This window comes from Seriola dumerili, unplaced genomic scaffold (assembly GCF_002260705.1).
Source record: "Seriola dumerili isolate Sdu_G_001 unplaced genomic scaffold, Sdu_1.0 BDQW01002134.1, whole genome shotgun sequence".
NCBI lineage: Eukaryota > Metazoa > Chordata > Actinopteri > Carangiformes > Carangidae > Seriola > Seriola dumerili.
This window is the reverse complement of record NW_019176389.1, coordinates 136,037-155,744: the sequence shown is the minus strand read 5'-3', so window position 1 is coordinate 155,744 and position 19,708 is coordinate 136,037. Positions and strand designations below refer to the sequence as shown.

Here is a 19,708-nt window from a genome sequence, read left to right as displayed (position 1 = left end):
GTTATTTTTTTAATCTATTTTACTTGTTTTATTCTTATTTATTTTACTTACCGCTGCTTGATGTTCCTTGTATTGACCCAAGTTTGCTGACATGTTGCCTCTGACATATAATTATATTGGACAAATAAAGTCTGAATCTGAGCGTGATGATGCACGGAGGAGAAAATTAGCTGGAAAAACAAAACACAAAACAATAAGAAAACGAGTGTCTGACCATGTTTCTGATCCAGCAGCTCGATCTTTCTCCAGAACGTCCTTCCTCATTTTGGCGAAGCGAGCCCGAGCCTCCTGCCGACACCGCAGCACCAGCCGGTATTCATAGTTACCGGTGCTGACGACGATACAGCGGCTCTCCCATGGCCTGAGGGAAGACGCACATCATTCACTGCTTCGTAAAAGTACATAAAACTTTGTTTGTTTTATATCATTCTGATTTAATTCCTCAGACGAGAATTGAAACAGCAACTCACAATACTGCTGTATTCTTCATCGTCCATTTCCTTCACCTTCAGGCAGTATGACTGAAAGACACGAAGGAGGTAATTAATACCATCATCTGCCGACTGACAGACGTGCAACAGACTGACGGCGTTACAGCATCATACTGTGGCGGATACTGAAGCAGAAGAAGAGGGAGCTGTGGATTTACCAGATACTCGAACTTCACATCCAGGTACTTGCGGATGGTGAGCTTCGTGTCTGGGATGGCCTTGTGAAGATACGTGTTCAGGTCGTGGAGCATCTGCACGAGTCAGACGGTTTGATATGAGGTCGGTCATTTATTTTTCACCACCATAATTTGCATTTGATCATACATGGAAGAAAATACTGCACTCAGGAGCCTCAGGCTGCAGCCAGCGAGGCGTTTGTGAAGTTTGCCGACGCTCACCGCAACATCGAGAAATATGGTATTCAGCTACTAAAGACCATCAAACCCGTGAGTACAGTTTAAAACGTTTTTAGAAAAACCTTTTTCACCTTTTACTCTTAATGTGCTTCCATCCTCTTCTCTGCTTTGGCTTTGTGTTCAGTTGTATTTCTTTTAAAAGAAAAGTTTTAATGCTGCTCTCTTTGTTCACGTCACATGAATATTGTGTCTTGTTCACAACGAGTCTGTTGTTTTTAAATGTGACCCTGATCTGTGCGGTGCAGTATTTCTCTTCCATGTATGATCAAATGCAAATTATGGTGGTGAAAAATAAATGACCGACCTCATATCAAACCGTCTGACTCGTGCAGATGCTCCACGACCTGAACACGTATCTTCACAAGGCCATCCCAGACACGAAGCTCACCATCCGCAAGTACCTGGATGTGAAGTTCGAGTATCTGGTAAATCCACAGCTCCCTCTTCTTCTGCTTCAGTATCCGCCACAGTATGATGCTGTAACGCCGTCAGTCTGTTGCACGTCTGTCAGTCGGCAGAATGATGGTATTAATTACCTCCTTCGTGTCTTTCAGTCATACTGCCTGAAGGTGAAGGAAATGGACGATGAAGAATACAGCAGTATTGTGAGTTGCTGTTTCAATTCTCGTCTGAGGAATTAAATCAGAATGATATAAACAAACAAAGGTTTTATGTACTTTTACGAAGCAGTGAATGATGTGCGTCTTCCCTCAGGCCATGGGAGAGCCGCTGTATCGCGTCAGCACCGGTAACTATGAATACCGGCTGGTGCTGCGGTGTCGGCAGGAGGCTCGGGCTCGCTTCGCCAAAATGAGGAAGGACGTTCTGGAGAAGATCGAGCTGCTGGATCAGAAACATGGTCAGACACTCGTTTTCTATTGTTTTGTGTTTTGTTTTTCCAGCTAATTTCTCCTCCGTGCATCATCACGCTCAGATTCAGACTTTATTTGTCCCAATATAATTATATGTCAGAGGCAACATGTCAGCAAACTTGGGTCAATACAAGGAACATCAAGCAGCGGTAAGTAAAATAAATAAGAATAAAACAAGTAAAATAGATTAAAAAAATAACTCATTATGTTACAGTTTCTATAGTAAATAAATAATATGAACACATAATGGGACAGTTTATACTGTTTATACATGAGACACAAAAGAGAAAGAGACCAATGAGTTAAGACATGTTTTGAGTTGTAAAGTAAATTAGTAAATTATTATTTTGTCTTAATAACATCATATAATAGCCTGATTATTCCTCCACGCCGCCGACAGCCATATTGTTTTCCGGTTGTCTGTCCGTCTGTCTCATTCTCATGGACATGATATCGCAGTAACACCTTGACGGGACTCAAGGATGAACTGATTCGACTTTTGGTGCTCAAAGGTCAAAGGTCGAGTTCACAGTGACCTTTAGAAAACACTTTTTAGTTATAACAAAAATTATGACAAAATCTCACACACGTGGTTCGTATTTTATACGACTCTGGATAAACAGGGATGTGTGGCGGAGGCATACAACCGCGAGGAGGTGATTCTAGTTCTTGCCAAGATATCACAGGATGACGCTGGTACATTGGCACACACCGTTCATCAGTCATGATGCTTTCATTGTGATTGAAATGATGTGGCAGATTATCAGAGACAGAAACAGAGAAATGTAAAAAATATGCAGCAGAAACACTGATGAAAATAATTCAACCAGCCAGTTTAAGGTTTTACATGTGATCTAATCTCATAATTTGTCTTCATTGCCGCACAGTAACAAGTGCACCCGCGACCCTCATCTTTTTCCCTCTTTTATTGTCTTTCTCTTCAACAAAATGACGTCTTTAAAAATGTTCTTTAGTGTCTTCACTTCATTTATTCACCCGACTCTTTCACCTTCTTCATCTACAGTCCAGGACATCGTGTTCCAGCTGCAGCGCTTCGTCTCGGGCATGTCGCACTACTACGACGAGTGCTACGCCGTCCTGAAGGAGGCGGATGTCTTTCCCATCGAGGTGGACCTCACCCGCACCATGATCAACTACAGCGGCCAGTCGCTCTCCTACACCGAGGACGAGGAGGAAGAGGAGGAGGAGCGCAGGAGAGGCGGAGAGGAAGGAGGAAGCGGCAGCGCAGGCAGACAAACGGAGAACGGCGCTGAGAAACTAATCGATGACCAATGAGTGTGTGTGTGTGTGTGCGTGTGCGTGCATCTGTGTGTGTGTTTGTGGCCTTCTTGTGGAGATGAAGTCCACCCCTCCAACATAACTGTACACTTGCATTTAATGTCAACACACTCACCAAGCCGTGATCTTTGGAGAGCAATATAGCAGTGAGAAAGGTTAACACTGTCTTAGCAAACGTGATTACTACTGAAAATCGCTGCTGTAATGCCGTGTGCCGGTCTGTTGGTGTTTCCTTCCTGTGAAATCAACGGCCTTCTTATTTTAGTTTGTGCTTTTTAACATGTCTGTCCTCCACACAGGAAGTCAAAACTGAATGAGACACGACTTTATTTTAATGTGAGTGCTGCGGACGGGTTTTCATGCTGCAGAGTTGGAACTATATGCATACGAGTTGTGCCTTCGTGAAGTCTGATGGGTCTGGGCTGTGTTTTCATGTGTGCATATTGTGGATTGTAACAGTTATACCTTGACATGTGCGGATTTATTTTACTTTCTTTGCTGAGAACTTGTTGCATTTTGGACACAGATTTAAATGTTAAGTGTCTCTGGCAACAAGTGGCAAATGAAACTGGTGGATAAATGTAGAAAATGTGAAGGTGTTGTTGCAGATAGACGTGATTCTGTTCCTGCATGAATGTTTGTTACATGCAGCTGTTGCACCCTTATGTTTCTTCTTCTTCTTGGCACATTTTAATTGTTTAGAAAAAAAAAGGGACCGCTGTGAAAAGTGTCATCACCCAAGCCTTTTTCATTCAGTCTGTTTTATCTCCTCACATGCTTCAAGTTAACGTGTTATTTACTCTCCTACATTGCGTACTTCCCCTCAACAGCATGTTTTTTTTTGCTTGTTTTCATTCCAGCTGTTCCTTACCTCTGACAGTGTTTCTGTTCAGGAGGAGAAACACACACACGGCCTCACAGAGCTTCACCGTGCTGCTGATAGCAAAATGCAAACACTACGTGTAAATAAGTATGAACAAGTGGAAAGGGTGTTTAAAGTCAGGTGTCATGATTTTTCTTGTCATTCCAACTTTATTTATTCTTTTTTGTCAAAATATATTTAAAAGTTTTAATTAGCAAAATTGATTCTATATTATAGTGAATATAATTATTCAATTATATGAGTCTGTTTTCATTTTTGTCTTCTGAGGATTAAGATGATCATGATTTAGGGGTGGGGGGGGTATTTGTTTGATGCTGTCACTTGGGGGCAGTATCACATCAGATCACACTGTTCTGCACACAGCAATGACAGGAGTGCACTGAAGTCCCTGTGTAGGACTGAAAAAAGACGTTTTGTTTGTGTATTTTTGTTTTTCTGGATAACTGCAATGTAACGCATCAGTGGGACCTACTACTTGTTTCTTTTGCACAGGTTGACTCATAAACAACTACAGCATTTTGGCTGAAATGAGTAGACTTATTTCCACAGTTGTTTTGTCCCACAAATAAATAATGATTCATTAATTAAAAAAAAAAAATTATTAATAATAATAATAATAATAATAGCGAAGATGTTAGGCCTATTCTAGAAGGATATAATTGTTGTCTTTTTTTAAACTAACGTTAGCCTGTGTGAACATTTCATCTCGTATCTCTTTTACCGACAAGGTCGTGGCAACTATAATTAACAGATTAGTAGAATTAACATAATTATTACTATTTTATCAATAAGTCATCGTATATATGTATATCTAGAGAAAGAGCGAGACGATATATGTAAACATTTAGATATATATACTTATATATTACCATTTATCAGCCGCATAGCCCCAGTGGCCTAATGGATAAGGCACTGGCCTCCTAAGCCAGGGATTGTGGGTTCGAGTCCCATCTGGGGTGAAATCTTTTTGCTCCCGTTTGAAATTATTTTACAAAAATATTACATAATCTTAAGGTTTTGCTTCCTGACAGTAAACAGTACGACTCTGCTTCCTCTCAAAGGACACATGTACCATGTGTTGTTGTTCCCTTTTCCTCCGGCCCGCAGCCAATCAGGAAACACTCCGCTCCGCCGACACTCCTGCCGCCTCGGACTTTCCCTTCGCCACAAAACAACTTATTTCCTCTTCGCCTGAGCCACCTTTGGACGATCCTTGTCTCTTGTTTTGCAGTTGTTTTTGCGTTTTAGCGGCTCTCACACAGCCATGCTTTCAGTAGAGAGACTGTGTGTTTTTCTTTTATTCAACGCGGCTGCGACCTTCGTCTCTGCAGACAGTAAGTAGGCCGAGTTTATGTGAAGTCGCGTGGTTGTATAAGGATCTAATGGCTTTATTTTTGTTTTTTATGATTTAACAAATAGTGTATGGCTTAAACCACGCACACTGCATTGTGTCAATGATATTTACTCACTCTCAGTTAGCTGTTGTGATTTAAGGTGCGTCGGGGGTGACAGCTTGAGTTGAATGTGGTGATTTACATGTAGGTTAATCCCCCAAACTCACAAGGGGCTCCTGTCACATATATGGACGTTTTAACTTTCATTTTTTTGTTTATGGCCATAAATCTGTACTAACATAAGCCAGCATGGAAACATTTATAGAAAAGAAAAGAAAAGAAAGATGAAATCCAGTGTGAGAATGAGATATTTTTTTTCCCCTCTTCTAGTCATGTGACCCTCAAGTACTGTACATGTCATCTGTCACTCCTGCTAAAATGTTTTTTAAAAAATGCAGAACATAATGGAGCAAAATCATATTTTATGGAATTAACAAATGAATTGAACCTTGGTTGTATGTAGGTATGTGTGTATATACATTTCTTGTCTAATTTTTTTTTTTCCTGTTTTGAAATTTAGATAACTTACTGGATTGTCTCCCAACACATTAATGCACACATGGGTTAAAATACATCCCTTCTTCGTATTGTAGATTAATTATGAGCAATACTGTTGAAATCATTTTAATTCATTAGAATCATTACAATCGTTAGAAAATAAAAAAGGAAAAAGATGTTGAGGAAGGAAGGGTTCTTTCTCCAACCGGTGAAATGTTCTCAACTATCCACTCAATTCTTTGCAAAAAAAAAAAGCAGTATCAGCAGTAGTTGATTTTCAGATTCAGCACAGACGTTTGTTTATGTCTTGATCTCCTCTCAGAGATGACAGCAGCCACGGTGTACTGGGACTCCCAACACAAAATGGTCCTGCTCAAGGAGGGGGTGCTGGAGACGGAGGGGGACGCGTACGGGTACCTGAACAACACCCTGTCCAGTACAGGCTGGAGTGTCCTGGAGATCCGTGCCGGCTACGGAAAGACCCAGGAGACTGATGACATCACCTTCTACCTGGCCGGATACCTGGAAGGTTTCCTCACTGCCCAGTGAGTGTTGAATGAATGTGCTAATCCTGCAGTATCTATGTCGACGCATCCATCCTGATAATCAAAACAAAACAAATATCAGTAATCAAAGAGTGCAGGTTGGACGCCAGAGAGAGATAAGACACTCTGATCTTTGACACCGTCTGTAACAACAAGGAAAAATACAGAATCAGAAGATGAATAGAAAAGAATCGAGAAATCAAACATCATCAATCACTGTGTTCCAGCATCCACTTAGTGTTCATATGCACTCTCCCTCCCCAGGCAGATGATGGACCACTACACCAACATGTATCCGCAGCTGATCCAAGACCCGAAGATCCTCGGCCTGGTTCAGAGCTTCATGGCGTGAGTCTGTTCTCTTTTCCTTTTAAGAATTAAAAACCGCAGCAGCAGCAGCAGAAACGTAAGATGATCTGAGTCACACATCACTGTCATCATCTTTCATATCCTCTTCTCAGAGATGTTACGCCCAGCTCAGGGCGTGATGTCGCTCTCTGTAGCGTCGCGTTGTAAGGTTTACCAGACAATATTTGTTTGTGAAAATCAGAATTTCTGATTGTGTGGATCACGTTTCTTTCTGTTCATGATATCTCAGTTCAAGTTTAAGTTTGTATCCGTTAGACTACATGTCTACAGGTTTTTATTTATGAGCTCGGTGTTTGGTTCTTTGCTTTTATGTGTTTTACATTATAACAAATAATAAAAACAGTAAATGTGGCTCTTGTGCTTGTAGGAAGCAGGATTCATGGGTCAGAGAGCAGGTGAAACTGAACAAGAGCTCTGATCCTCTGTGGCAGCATGCAGGCTTCATCGTGGCCCAGATGGACGGGCTGCAGGCAGGAGTGAGAGACTGGGCCAAGAAAGAAGGGAAAAAGGTACGAAGGCCGTTAATTACATTAACATTCGTTTATTAGAGCAAGTTAAATCTTATTTGCACAGACAAATAAGTCTCTTTTACATGCAGAGAAACCCTGTGTGCCAAAGTACAATAGCAGACATAAACATGTCCCAGCAGAACAATAATATACAGTATATATACATATATATTCCCATAGTTAGAAACTGTGGATAGAAAATACAAAAGAAACAACTACAAATGTTCAAAATCAAATGTATTTATAGAGTTAAAGATAAAACTCAGAAGTGTCCTAATTAAGACAATTTTATAATTCATTGTAAAATGAAAAGAAAATAGAAAATCCACTTTGAGATTTTGATAATAATAATAATAATAATGACAATAAACTTTAGCACAAATGACATGCACCAGGTGCTTCACATGAAAAGACATAAAATGCACATAAAAAACAAGCATTGATCTAAAATGAAAAACATTAAAAACATTCATGTAAAATGAGAATAAAAAAATAATAAATCATAAATAAGAATGATTAATTAAGACATTTAAAAGAAGTGCTTGATGATTTTCTCTGCATCTTAAAATGAGGAACCTCCAGTACAAACATGTGATCATATATCACCTTTTGTCGCTCTAAAATTTAAAGGGACATGACATCGTGTGTTTCGTGCTTTTGTTGAGAAGAAGCAGATCTTTATTTTTCAGAGATCAGTTTAAAATCACTTCTGGTGTCGGTGTTATTGTTTTACTATCAATAAAATGTAAGTGGTATTTTAGGTTTTAAGGTTAATGAAGAACATGAAAGTCTCATGATCTGTGATTTTGAATATTTTTTTCTTTCTCAGTTCATCATTTTATCAGTTGTTTTGCAAGAAGACGGTGCTGTTCGTTTTCATGTTCTGGCTAACAGCTGTTTATCTGGTGTGTTTCCCGTAGCCGCTGACCCTGTTTGACGTCCAGTTCCTGAACTCGGTGGGAGATCTGCTGGATCTGATCCCGGCCTTGGCGCCCGGCTCCAACCCTCCGCTCAGAGACTTCAAACTCCCAGGGATGGGACACTGCTCTGCTCTCATCAAGGTGAGAGGCTGAAACGCCCGTTTTAAACTTCACGTCAGAACGTGTTGTATAAGCTGCCGTCCAAAATAAGCAACGCAACTCTAACATCAGCTGTACTCACATGTATTCAGGGAGGTGTCATAGGTGCTCAGACTAGTTCCAGGTTCCATCCCTGTTCATCCAGAATCATATACAACATTTAACATTTGTGTGAAAAGTGTTTTCTGAGGTCACCGTGATCTTTGACCTTTGACCACCAAAGTCTAATCAGTTCGTCCTTGAGTCCAGATGAACGTTTGTGCCAAATCTGAAGAAGTTCCGTCAAGGTGTTATCGAGATATCGTGTCCAGAGTTCCTGAGAGATGATTCTTCACCTTGGATAATTAACATATTTAACGGATGTAAATCTTTCCATTTTCTCTTTGCATCAGTGGATAATGTCGTCAGTAAAAGAGCGTACTTCTCCTCTGCGACCATGTTTAACACCCACACCAGGACTTCTGTGTGTCATGTTTCTGGAGAGTTTCATTTTCTACACAAAAAAAAAAAGAAGAAACTCCCACACACACTCGTTTTAGTGTAAATGTGTCTTGCGTGGGCGAGAAATCTATTAACCAGCACAAACATAATAAATGTTGTGTCTCCATGTGGGAATGATTCACAGAGCTTGAGAGTGCTGTATTGTTCTGAGTTTCATCTTTCTTATGTTTAATTATGTGTTTGTTTTGCCTTATTTTATTTCCTTTCTTACTTGTGTTTTATAAATTCACACCACTTGAATTAGAGTTGATTATGTAGCTGCTCCAACATGTGACCTCATGCTGAAGCTTTGATCCAGATATCACTGCAGCAAAGTGACACGGGACACTGAAATCCAAGGCGGCTTTTTTATGGCGCCGCTTTGACATCAAATGGCTTTTTGTATCATTTTACTCGCATGTCCCTGAAATTCAGCCTGATGTTGTTGTTTCTTTGGAAACCTTTGGAATCACCTGAAATGTCTTCTAATCTGAGTCACATTAACACAAATTTTAAAACGATTTCTTCTGACCCTGATTGAATCCTGTGTGCTGGTCTCTGTCTCAGATGCTGCCCGGCTTTGAGAACCTCCTGTTCGCCCACTCCAGCTGGTACACGTACGCTGCCACCATGCGGATCTACAAACACTGGGACTTCCACATCGCTGAGCCCCACGCCGCCACGGGGAAACTGTCCTTCAGCAGCTACCCTGGTACGCAGAGCCCAGGAACTTCAGAGATAGCAAGGATATTTACCAGTGTTTGTGTGTCATGAAGTGGATCTGTGACAACAGCAGGAGCTTGTAATGTCCAGTAGTTTAAATGGCAACAGGAACTAGAATCACCTCCTCGCGGTTGTATCCCTCCGCCACTCAGACTGGTCGCAGGTCACATCTGTTTATCCAGAGTCGTTAAAATATGAACCATTTATGTGAAACTTTGTCGTAATCTCTGTGTGAAGTCTTGAGTTATGGCTAAAAAGTGTTTTGTGAGGTCACACTGACCTTTGACCTTTGACCACTACAATCTACTGAGTTCATCCTTGAGTCCAAGTCAATGTTTTTACCAAATTCCCTCGAGTTCTCAAGATATCGCATTCACGAGGGTAAAATCATGTTTTGTGAGGTCACCGTGATGTTGACCCTTGACCTTTGACCACCAAAATCTAATCAGTTCACCCCTTGAGTCCTAGTGAATGTTTGCGCCAAATTTGAAGCCGTTCCGTGAAAGCATTTGTGAGATATCGTGTCCACGAGAAAGGGACGGACGAACAACCTAAAAAACAACATGGCTGCTGCTCTGACTGTCGCGGAGGAATAAAAACCTGCTCTTATAAAAACTATCATTTAGTCCCCGCTTCTTTTCTGGGCGCACACGGTCATATTCCAAAGTTTTATTCTTTGTTTTATACTGAAAGGGTCGAATGCTTCCTGAATCCTCCACCATCACACACACTGAAAAATGTTATTTCTGAAATGTCTCAGCTCACAGTGTCCGTCTTGCCTCTAGGTTTCCTGGTGTCTCTGGATGACTTCTACCTCCTGGGCAGCGGCCTGATGATGACCCAAACCACCAACAACGTCTTCAACTCCTCCCTTTTCGACACTATCACCCCCAAAAGCCTGCTGGCGTGGCAGAGGGTCAGGCTGGCTCACAGTCTGGCTCGTACCGGAGAGGAGTGGGCCGAAACCTTCTCCATGTACAACTCTGGTGAGTGGAGCTCATTGATTATATATTTGTAAAGCACTAAGCTCCGTTACTAATTGTTTTAGGAGGTAACAGTAAAAAAATAAAGACGGATATCATCACTAAACACACGGGTAAAATGTAAATCAACTCTGCACCTGAGACACGTGGAGGAGCGAAGATCTGCCTCCAGATAAAAGCTGAAAGTTCAAGTGCAGAATGAGTGTTTTTGCTACTGCCAGCCTTTTCCTCAATCATGCCGGTGTAGATTTAGATTTTATATTGTTGGACGCTTTATTTCGCTCTTTGATAACATTTATTTTACATAAAAAATTATCAAAAATTAGAAATTCAAAATTAGAAATTCAAAATCAGAAATTCAAAACTGAAGACGTCACTCAGCTTCATGTTTCACGTCTGGGTTTGAGATGAGTAATAAAGCTCCAGTCTGAAGCTTAAACCTTGAGATGATTCATTATCACAAGCGTCATGAATAGTTTTGCATTTGTCAACATTACATTATCCCTCTGAGGTCGACAGATGTTTCTGTTAATATCTCTGTGATAGTGCAGCGTAGCGGGTTAGATGTTGTTAGAGTCTGTAGAGTCTCCACTTCCCCTTAATATTCTTGTGGGATCATACGTGACTAATAGCCTCCAAAATTTGTTTAAAGCAGACTGACAGACACTACGACTCAGTGATATTACAAAATGTCACTTTAGGCTTTTATTATCCATTTATCAACTATTTTACTCATATATTGCTCTATTTTTATGACCCTACAGACTTTGGTGAACACATTTGAATCACCAAAACAATTCATCCACAACAGTAAAGGTTTGTTTTTCAAAGAAATATAATATAAAATATAATTCTATAAAAACTCGGCTTCAAGTTTTCAGCATTGGGGCCGAATGATCAGCTGACACAGTGAGGGGCCTCGTTAGAGAAAGAGCTGAGGTTGCTCTGAAGATTGAGACATAAAACACTTGGATATTTTCTAATATGCAGCCACGCCCCTTTAAAAGGTGAATTCAAGAAATAATGTGGAAAGCGGGAGAATGCCCTCAGACCTCAGAGGGATCTGCTTGTGCTGCAAAACGGTCCATGTGAATTTCAGCTTCTTGTATAAAGGGTTATAAACTGGTTGTTGCAGGTACCTACAACAACCAGTACATGGTGTTGGACAGGAGCAGAGTGAAGCTGGGCCACAGCGTTGAGGACGGCGCCCTGACGGTGGTGGAGCAGATCCCCGGGCTGGTGGAGTACTCCGACCAGACGCAGGCTCTGCGCAGAGGTAACGACACATCTCCGTTTCTGTCTCCCTTCGGGTGTTTGGTTCATTTTGTCGGGTTGATCTTTTCTTGCCGCCTCCGTTTGCCGCAGGTTACTGGCCGTCCTACAACATTCCTTTCCACAAGAAGATCTACACGCTGAGCGGCTACGGGGAGATGTGGAAGGAGTACGGCGAGGACTTCTCCTACGATCTCTGCCCCAGAGCCAAGATCTTCAGACGCGACCAGGCCGATGTCAAAGACCTGGACTCCCTGAAGCACATCATGAGGTTCAATGGTGCGTGGCTCTGCCTGACTTTATATGACTCACGTTCATCAGGCTCTCTGTACCAACAGGAGCCTGCATTTCTTTTATCTTTCTTTCTTTCTTTTCTATCATTTCTTTATCTTTTGCATTTACCCTGCACACAGTTTAAAACACAGTAATGTCTTTTCTCCATTTCTACATTATCTCTCAACGTCACCTTTTAAACGCTGGTTGTACATCACGTCACACCCAAGTGTTTTATATCACAATTCCCAGAACAACCTCAGCTCTTTCTCTAACGAGGCCCTTCACTGTGTAAACTGATCATTCGGCCCCAATGCTGAAAACTTGAAGCCTAGTTTTTGAAATTCTTCAAATATCTTGTGAAAACAAACCTTTACTGATGTGGATGAATTGTTTTGGTGCTTGAAATGAGTTCATCAACGTCTATAGGGTCATGAAGACAGTGCAACATGTGAGTAAAATAAACTGAGTCGTAGTGTTGTCTGTCACTCTGACAAAATTCTTAGTAATTTTTATCTAGATTTAGATTTTTGTTTGACTAAAAAAATACAATAGTATTCTTGAGCACAAGATCTTTGTTCATCCAAAAAAAAGTTGATGGAAAACACTTTTAAAAACGTAATTTTTAGGCGAGGACACAAGGAAAAACAAGGATGAGATAAACCAGACTTCAGGGTTTATTTGTGCTTGGGAAAACTGCCCTACATTCAAATATTCAACTTATTTTAGTTAATAAAAAAGAGTCTACAGATTCTAACTACATTTGAACCATAAATCTATGTTGTAGATATTAGTAGAAACATCCATCGACCTCAGAGGGTTAAATACCTGCACGCTGCAGCTGCTGCAGCTGCTGCAGCTGCTGCAGCTCTCACCAGGTGAACAGCAGATCTCAAATGATATTCAGATGAAGTTGGTCCCACATTTCAAAGAAAGATCTACTCTGTTTGTTTTCAGACTACAGGAAGGATCCATACTCCAAAGGCGACCCCTGCAAGTCCATCTGCTGCCGTAACGACCTGAGGTCAGAGCGGCCTTCACCAGGAGGTTGCTATGACACCAAGGTACTATCCCATCATCACTTTTGCATTGATAGGAGGTCACGTAGGTTATGCAGCATCAAATGCTGAGATTTTCTCTCCTCCGTGTGTTGTTCTGTGTCCAGGTGACAGATTTTCAAATGGCCGGGGACTTTCACGCGGAGGCGGTGAACGGGCCGACCACGCAGGACGGACTCCCGCCGTTCCTCTGGGATAAATTCAGCAGCATCAGCCACAAAGGTCTGCCACGGTCCTACAACTTCACCTTCATCATGAGGTGTGTGTGTGTGTGTGTGTGTGTGTGTGTGTGTGTGTGTGTGTGTGTGTGTGTGTGTGTGTGTGTGTGTGTGTGTGTGTGTGTGTGTGTGTGTGTGTGTGTAAGAGAGAGAGAGAGAGAGAGATGCTTTCTGGCTAAAGCTTTCAGATTAATGAACGTCCAGGGGGAAAGGTACAATCGTTTGTGGTTCTGTTTACACAAAGATGATTTTATTTTAACTGTTGCTTAAAGATCAAAATTGCGTCCCACCAACATGTGCTTTCTTTTTAAACAAGAACCATTTCACAATAAGAGTTATAAATCCTTATAAAGGATTTATAAATGGTTTGTAATTAGGTAATTAATCTGGTTGTTTACACTTTACAAATCATAAATAAAAAACTATAAATAAGTTATAACACAGTTTTCATACATTGATGCAGGCTCACTATTTGGCAAGATCCAGTTAATGCTTATTACTCACTAATGTTACTAATGAGTTTCTACCATTTATAACTGGTAAAAGGAGCCTGATTGTAACTGATTAATAAATGTTGATGTGTTTTACACTTAATCAGTTATAAATGTTTGTAACTTCCTGGGATGCTAACGTCCTAAAGAAGATGCCAACCAGCAAAAAGCATCTCCATTTTAATATCCGCTGTGCAAAACAATCTGATTGTATTATATTATAATATATATATAAATTAGCAGCAGGTACAAACACTGGTTGATGGAGACAACAAAGAAAGCTCAGTAACTAATGAGATATGAGGCTGAACAGAACAGATACATGTGGTCTCACTATTTGGCAAGCAGCAGGTCACTGTTGCCCTTTTTATCTAATTTGTTATAACAGCTTATAAATGATTTGTAAAGTGTTAACTCATAAATCCGTCATGAGGGTCGTCTTATTGAGAAGTGGGACCTTTAAATGTGCACAGTTTGTGCGAGCTTCCCTCCACCTGATGAAATGCAAAGCTCGGCTTGCAATTTGTCAAACTGCCAATCAGATTTTAAGTCTGTATTTTAACACACGTCTTACTCAGGGTATGAAGATGGATTTACTTTGAAATGCAGTAGAAATCAGCCGTGTGTTTTTTTTATACCTGCAGCCATTTGTGCCTCAGACACTGTGATTTTATTAAATCAGTGGCTGTGTGTCTTTAATCTTTCTGGGCGTCTTTTCCAGATAAGAAAACACTATTGTTTTAATGTTGAATGAAACAATCGCTGCATTATCATTCTCAGGACACCTGAGCTTCTCTGGTCTTGTGATGAGTGATGTGAGAATCTGTTTTCTGTACTGAGCTAAATGAAAATATCTCAGGTTTGTATTTTTTATATATAAGCCTGTGTTTCTGTGTGTAATGCTGCACATTTGTACCCTGCTGTCATTTCATGTGCTCATTCTTTATTAAAGTTTTACTGTTGTGTCAGTACTGACCCGTCCTTCATCTCTTCTTGTGCAGCAGTGACTCTTAATTACAGAACCCACCATTTCATTTTAAGTGTGAGCAAAGTAGGAGTATAAACTGTATCCACTTTTTATATGGCCAGATCAACCAATCAGATATGAATAAACTTGAATATATATATATATTTGAATGCTTATTATTGGTCAAACTGATAATAACAAAAACAATTTTTTTTTTTTTTATTTTGGGATGAAGTGGGACGATTTGTTTCTCTACATGACCCATCTTGTTGCTTTGCATTCACGCACCATCACTGTTTATCTCATCACTCGATTCATTGTGAAACTTTTGGTGAAGCTCTCTCCTCTCTCAATACCAAAACGCTCTGGAGAAACTCATAACACAGGTTCCTTATTACACGAGTTAGTGTCACGAATATTAGTTTGTCATTTATGAAAACTTGGCTGTGGTGCATCACTTGTTGTTGTTCGCCTGCACCTTTCCTCTTAGCCTGTTGCTTCTGCTCTACATCTGTTTCTATTCATGACTTACGCTTGTTAGTTCTTCACTGAGCTGCCCGGCCAATCATTCTCCTTTTGGGTCCTCCACGCGCACCAGGCACATTATCACACACCATTTAATCCAAGTTTAGGAGCTATAGGGTCAGGACCTTTTGTTTTTGAAACAGATACACAGTAAGCTCTCTCTGCCCCCTGAGACACGTAGTGATTCACCCTTTCCGATGAGATGGAGGAACTGAAACATCTGTTAGACACCCTGTATTCATTTCACAAATCCTCCCGTCACACCTCCTCTCTGTGTCTCACAGCTCTGTCCTCAACTACTTTTTTTTACTTCTTTTTTTTTTTTATTGGTTTGAATCACAAACAAAAGTGTAGAGGAGGATCACACTGCAGCAGGTCTCCTCATTGCTCACCCAGTCTCAGCCATGGACAAGAAGGACTGCTCTGCCAGCCAGAGTTGGGACAGTCTCCTCAAAATGTGTGTCTCCGGCAAAACGGACCCCACGACCAAGACGGCGTGCTCTGCCGGCCAGATGTTGGACAAACACACCAACAAGTGTGTCTCCAGCAAAACGGAAACCGGGGTCAAGAAGATTTGTTCTGCTGGCCAGACGTGGGACGAGCTCATCGGCACCTGTCTCCACAGCAAGACGGAAACCAGACCCGAGCCTGACCGACCAACAGGTGAGATGAAGTTTTTATCTGCCCCCCCCCCGAGCAGAGTCAGGTTTTAGTCTCCTCTTGGTTTTAGACCTGGTTTTGACTTGATGCTCTCTGGATGTTGACTTGTATTCTTCCTCGCTGTGTAAAGTGTCAGAGTTGTTGATTTCCAACTGATCTACCTGTATTTATTTCGTCCTCTTTGGCACAAACTATTTAAGGGATTTCCTCCGTGCACAGCTGCTCATGATCTTTAAATGATTTAGTTGTCTGTTAAAAGGGGAAGTGCGGAGTTCCCACATTAACTTAGGCTACATATGTTAATTTTAAAGAAACACTTTAGGTATTATTTTTTAAAATTTTGTTTCTGCATCTCTTTATAAATGTTCATTTCCTGCTCAGTTAATCTGTCTGACCCCCCCCCCCCCCCCCCCCGCCCACACCAGAGCCGCCGCTGCAGGCTGATGTAAACCAGGTGAGAGTCATAGCCCCCGTTCCCCAGGCCGACCCCATGCTGATGCTGAGTCCGGCTCTGTGGATCTTCGTGGTGCTGGCCACCATGGGGTCCATCTTGGCTCTGGCTCTCTGGTTCATCATATACAGACGAGAGACCAGACAAGGCAGCACCTCAGGTAAAGACGACTGGCGTTAATGATGATTTCTTTTATTCAGCCTGTTTTTTTGTCTTGATTTTAGTGTCACAGAATGGTTTAAATGCTGTTTCAGAGGCTTTTCTGTGGAAATGTTTGGTATTAAATAAATAAATAAATGGTATTAAATATGATATATTTACTTAATATCACCTTTAAATAACTGTCAGTAATTAAACACCTAAACTGCTGTAACTCTTCTTAGAGAAGGAGTTGCTATCAGATCCTATAATGTGAAGGAGTGGATCACTTCAACCCCCTGATCCTTCACGCCTTGGATTAAATATTTCCTCAGTGATGTCGTTTTTCAAGCGTCTATCCAGTGGCGGGGGTCTCTCTCTCTCTCTCTCTCTCTCTCTCTCTCTCTCTCTCTCTCTCTCCCTGTAAATGGGGGATCTGACATGCAGAGCTGGCGTCTGAGAGTTGTGTGGAGGAAGCGGGGTGGCAGGCAGGCAGGCAGGTGATGAAGTGTGACGTTCCTCACAGTAGAAACTCCTCAGTTTCTGTTCTCTTCTCCGCGCTCGTCCCCTGGGTCGGCCGCGCTTTCTCACCAGCTATTCTGGTTTCAACACACATCCGTTGGTTAGGCAGGATAAATGATGTCTGCACTTGACCTTGAAAACACATAAACTGACAAAAGAGACGCGCAGAGAGGCACTGAAATCAGAATGACGTGCACTCAGAGGGACAGTACAACCACCTAATGTAAGAGTTTGGCCTGGTGGACAGACAGCTGGGTATCTGAAGGCTGCTGATGTCTGTATTCATTTTGTGAGACATGCCTTCAGGCTGAAAAGCTCCAGCTTTTCGTGCTTTAACTCTCTGAGGTCTGAGGGCATTTTCTCCCATTTTAATTTCACCCTTTTAAAGAGTGCTTACACATCACATCACACCCAAGTGTTTTATATCACAATTCTCAGAACAATCTCAGCTCTTTCTATAATGAGGCCCCTCACTGTGCAAAGAGATAATTTGGCCCAAATGCTGAAAACTTGAAGCCTTATTTTTGAAATAATAAATATCTTGTGAAAACAAACCTTTACTGATGTGGTTGAATTGTTTTAATGCTTCAAATGTGTTCATCAAAGTCTATAAAGTCATAAAAAATAGTGCAACATATGAGTAAAATAGTAGATAAACAGATAATAAATGCCTTTTGTAACATCACTGAGTCGTAGTGTCGTCTGTCACTCTGCTTTAACCAGATTTTAGAGGCTATGAGTCACTTATGATCTTGTAAGAATATGAAAGGGAAAGTGGAGAGTCGACAGATTCCAACAACATTTAAACCACATCTCTATGCTGTATTATCACAAAGATATTAATAAGAACATCCATCGACCTCAGAGGGTTGAATATGCCATCCTGACTCTTCTGGAATGCAGCTCTTGTGCAGTCTTAGCACAATTCTACGTAAAACTCATCAATATGTTTGAAACAATGGCCGACGCGAAGCTAAATTCACTTCACAATCAGCAGCATGCTTTTCTCCTCAGCGAGTTAACTGTCTGTCAATGGACCTTTATCTACAGGACAACCAGGAATGTAAAGTTAGCAGAGTGGAGGCATTCAGCTTTAGTTGTTGTGACACATATCATTGTTGTACTGGTGGTGTAATGCAGACGTCTGGCACTCGTCTCGTAACATCTGAAAGTCATTTTATCACTAGTTCTACTAAATATTTCAGTTACACATTCTACATCCTCTCTACAAGGCAAAGAAATCCTCTGATGGACACTGAGTATTTTATTGTTTTCAGTAGTTTACAGCCACTTTGCTTCCTCATCATACAGAATCTTATTCACTGACATTTTACATTATTTAAATATATATTTAAATATTTTCATTCATTACATGTTATAAGCCTTTATTAAAGGAATGTAAAATAAAATAAAAATGAAAATAAAAAAACAACAGATTTACACGCTGGGTGTGTGTGGTCGTCTTTGTGACTAAAAATAAACGGTAAGTGTTCCAGTTCAGATCCACACATGTACATTACATTGAGACACTCGTGTCTGTGTTGTTTGTGTCACAGAGGATGCAGAACCAGGGCTGGAGCCTCTTCAGAAAACGATCCACCCGCCGCCCTCAGAGAGAAACGGTCAGGCGCAGATGTTTCAACGAGCAGCAGAGGCCCCGTGGTCCTGTCCTCACCTGCACCTGGGGGCCCAAACAGGCTCGAAGTGGGAGGATTGCAGTGGGATCATTGCTTGCAGGGGCCTTGCAAAGCATGCTGGGAAAGAGGCGGGCGAAGGGCTGCCTGCTTGCAGCAGAGTGAGGGGGCACAAGATCCCACTTCCTGCCACAGAGCTCGGTGGAACTGCATTAGTTACAACAAAAACTGTATAGGGCTGTGTGTGTGTGTGTGTGTGTGTGTGTGTGTGTGTGTGTGTGTGTGTGTGTGTGTGTGTGTGTGTGTGTGTGTGTGTGTGTTCTCACAGACTTCTCTTCACTGCCTGTTCTGTGCACATTGTGCTCAGTGTGTTGAAATTCAACTTTTGGATATCTGTCTTTTCTACCATGTTTTTATGGTTTTTAAATAATATTATTTTTACAGCTGTTGTTTTATTTCTCTTCACTTGCTTGAAAAAAAAAAAAGAATTTATGATGTACATCTGTGTTCAGTAATACCATGTAAGACTGTGTATAGTTTAAAAACTAAGAAACTGCTCTGAATCTTGTCCCATATTTCAAACATCTTTTAATAAAACACAAAGCAGATCATCTCAGAAATATTTGGGATGTTGTGAACACAGGGTGGAGTTATTGTGGTGTGAAAGACAAATACTCTTGACAAGTCTCGTTTGGACGTAGTTTATTATTATTTACATGGTAAATAATTGTGTCAAACTTTCTCAATCAGTGAAGGAAACATCTAAACATAAACAGAACGGTTCAACGTAAAGTTAAGAAGAGCACATTTAATATCTTCCCTCAATATCTGGATTCCTCCTTGGAGAGAACTGACCATGTGATTTGATAATAGCTCTCAAATCTAGTTGTGACAGTAATAACAGTGACTTACCACTGTCCACAGATTATGGACGTTGACTGTGTGACTCTGGCGCCCC

The 19,708-nt window shown here is 41.1% G+C and overlaps 3 protein-coding genes, 1 long non-coding RNA gene and 1 other non-coding gene across 6 annotated transcripts in view; 4 read left to right on the top strand and 1 right to left on the bottom strand.

Annotated features, from left to right (window-relative positions):
- Window positions 1–4,464, top strand: part of pick1 (protein interacting with PRKCA 1) — a 9,103-nt gene extending 4,639 nt beyond the window's left edge. Inside the window, exons 10-14 of one of the 2 annotated variants that reach the window (XM_022769004.1) lie at window positions 848–937; window positions 1,240–1,332; window positions 1,462–1,512; window positions 1,622–1,766; window positions 2,804–4,464. In XM_022769004.1, the coding sequence (XP_022624725.1) occupies window positions 848–937; window positions 1,240–1,332; window positions 1,462–1,512; window positions 1,622–1,766; window positions 2,804–3,075 (651 nt within the window). In that variant the 3' untranslated portion in view covers window positions 3,076–4,464. The remainder of the gene's footprint in view (window positions 1–847; window positions 938–1,239; window positions 1,333–1,461; window positions 1,513–1,621; window positions 1,767–2,803) is intronic. The other variant, XM_022769003.1, reaches the window with a different exon arrangement.
- Window positions 343–736, bottom strand: LOC111239185. Its single transcript, XR_002665850.1, has 3 exons — window positions 650–736; window positions 471–521; window positions 343–361 (listed from the first exon to the last, which is right to left on the bottom strand). It is a non-coding gene; the product is annotated as an uncharacterized LOC111239185 (long non-coding RNA).
- A 383-nt stretch (window positions 4,465–4,847) lies between the features above and the next one.
- trnar-ccu lies at window positions 4,848–4,920 on the top strand. Its single transcript has one exon. It is a non-coding gene; the product is annotated as a tRNA-Arg (tRNA).
- Window positions 4,921–5,097: 177 nt separating this feature from the next.
- plbd1 (phospholipase B domain containing 1) lies at window positions 5,098–14,578 on the top strand. The gene is made up of 12 exons (XM_022769016.1): window positions 5,098–5,295; window positions 6,176–6,398; window positions 6,663–6,746; window positions 7,135–7,276; window positions 8,197–8,337; window positions 9,403–9,547; window positions 10,344–10,544; window positions 11,677–11,817; window positions 11,907–12,092; window positions 13,044–13,150; window positions 13,252–13,403; window positions 14,575–14,578. Exons 1-12 carry the CDS (start codon window positions 5,226–5,228, stop codon window positions 14,576–14,578), a joined length of 1,596 nt encoding a protein of 531 aa, XP_022624737.1. The 5' UTR covers window positions 5,098–5,225.
- A 1,153-nt stretch (window positions 14,579–15,731) lies between these two features.
- Window positions 15,732–19,312, top strand: LOC111239182. The gene is made up of 3 exons (XM_022769002.1): window positions 15,732–16,008; window positions 16,431–16,616; window positions 18,673–19,312. The coding sequence occupies exons 1-3, from the start codon at window positions 15,750–15,752 to the stop codon at window positions 18,984–18,986; spliced, it is 759 nt and encodes a 252-aa protein (XP_022624723.1). The 5' UTR covers window positions 15,732–15,749; the 3' UTR covers window positions 18,987–19,312.
- Window positions 19,313–19,708: the final 396 nt, after the last annotated feature.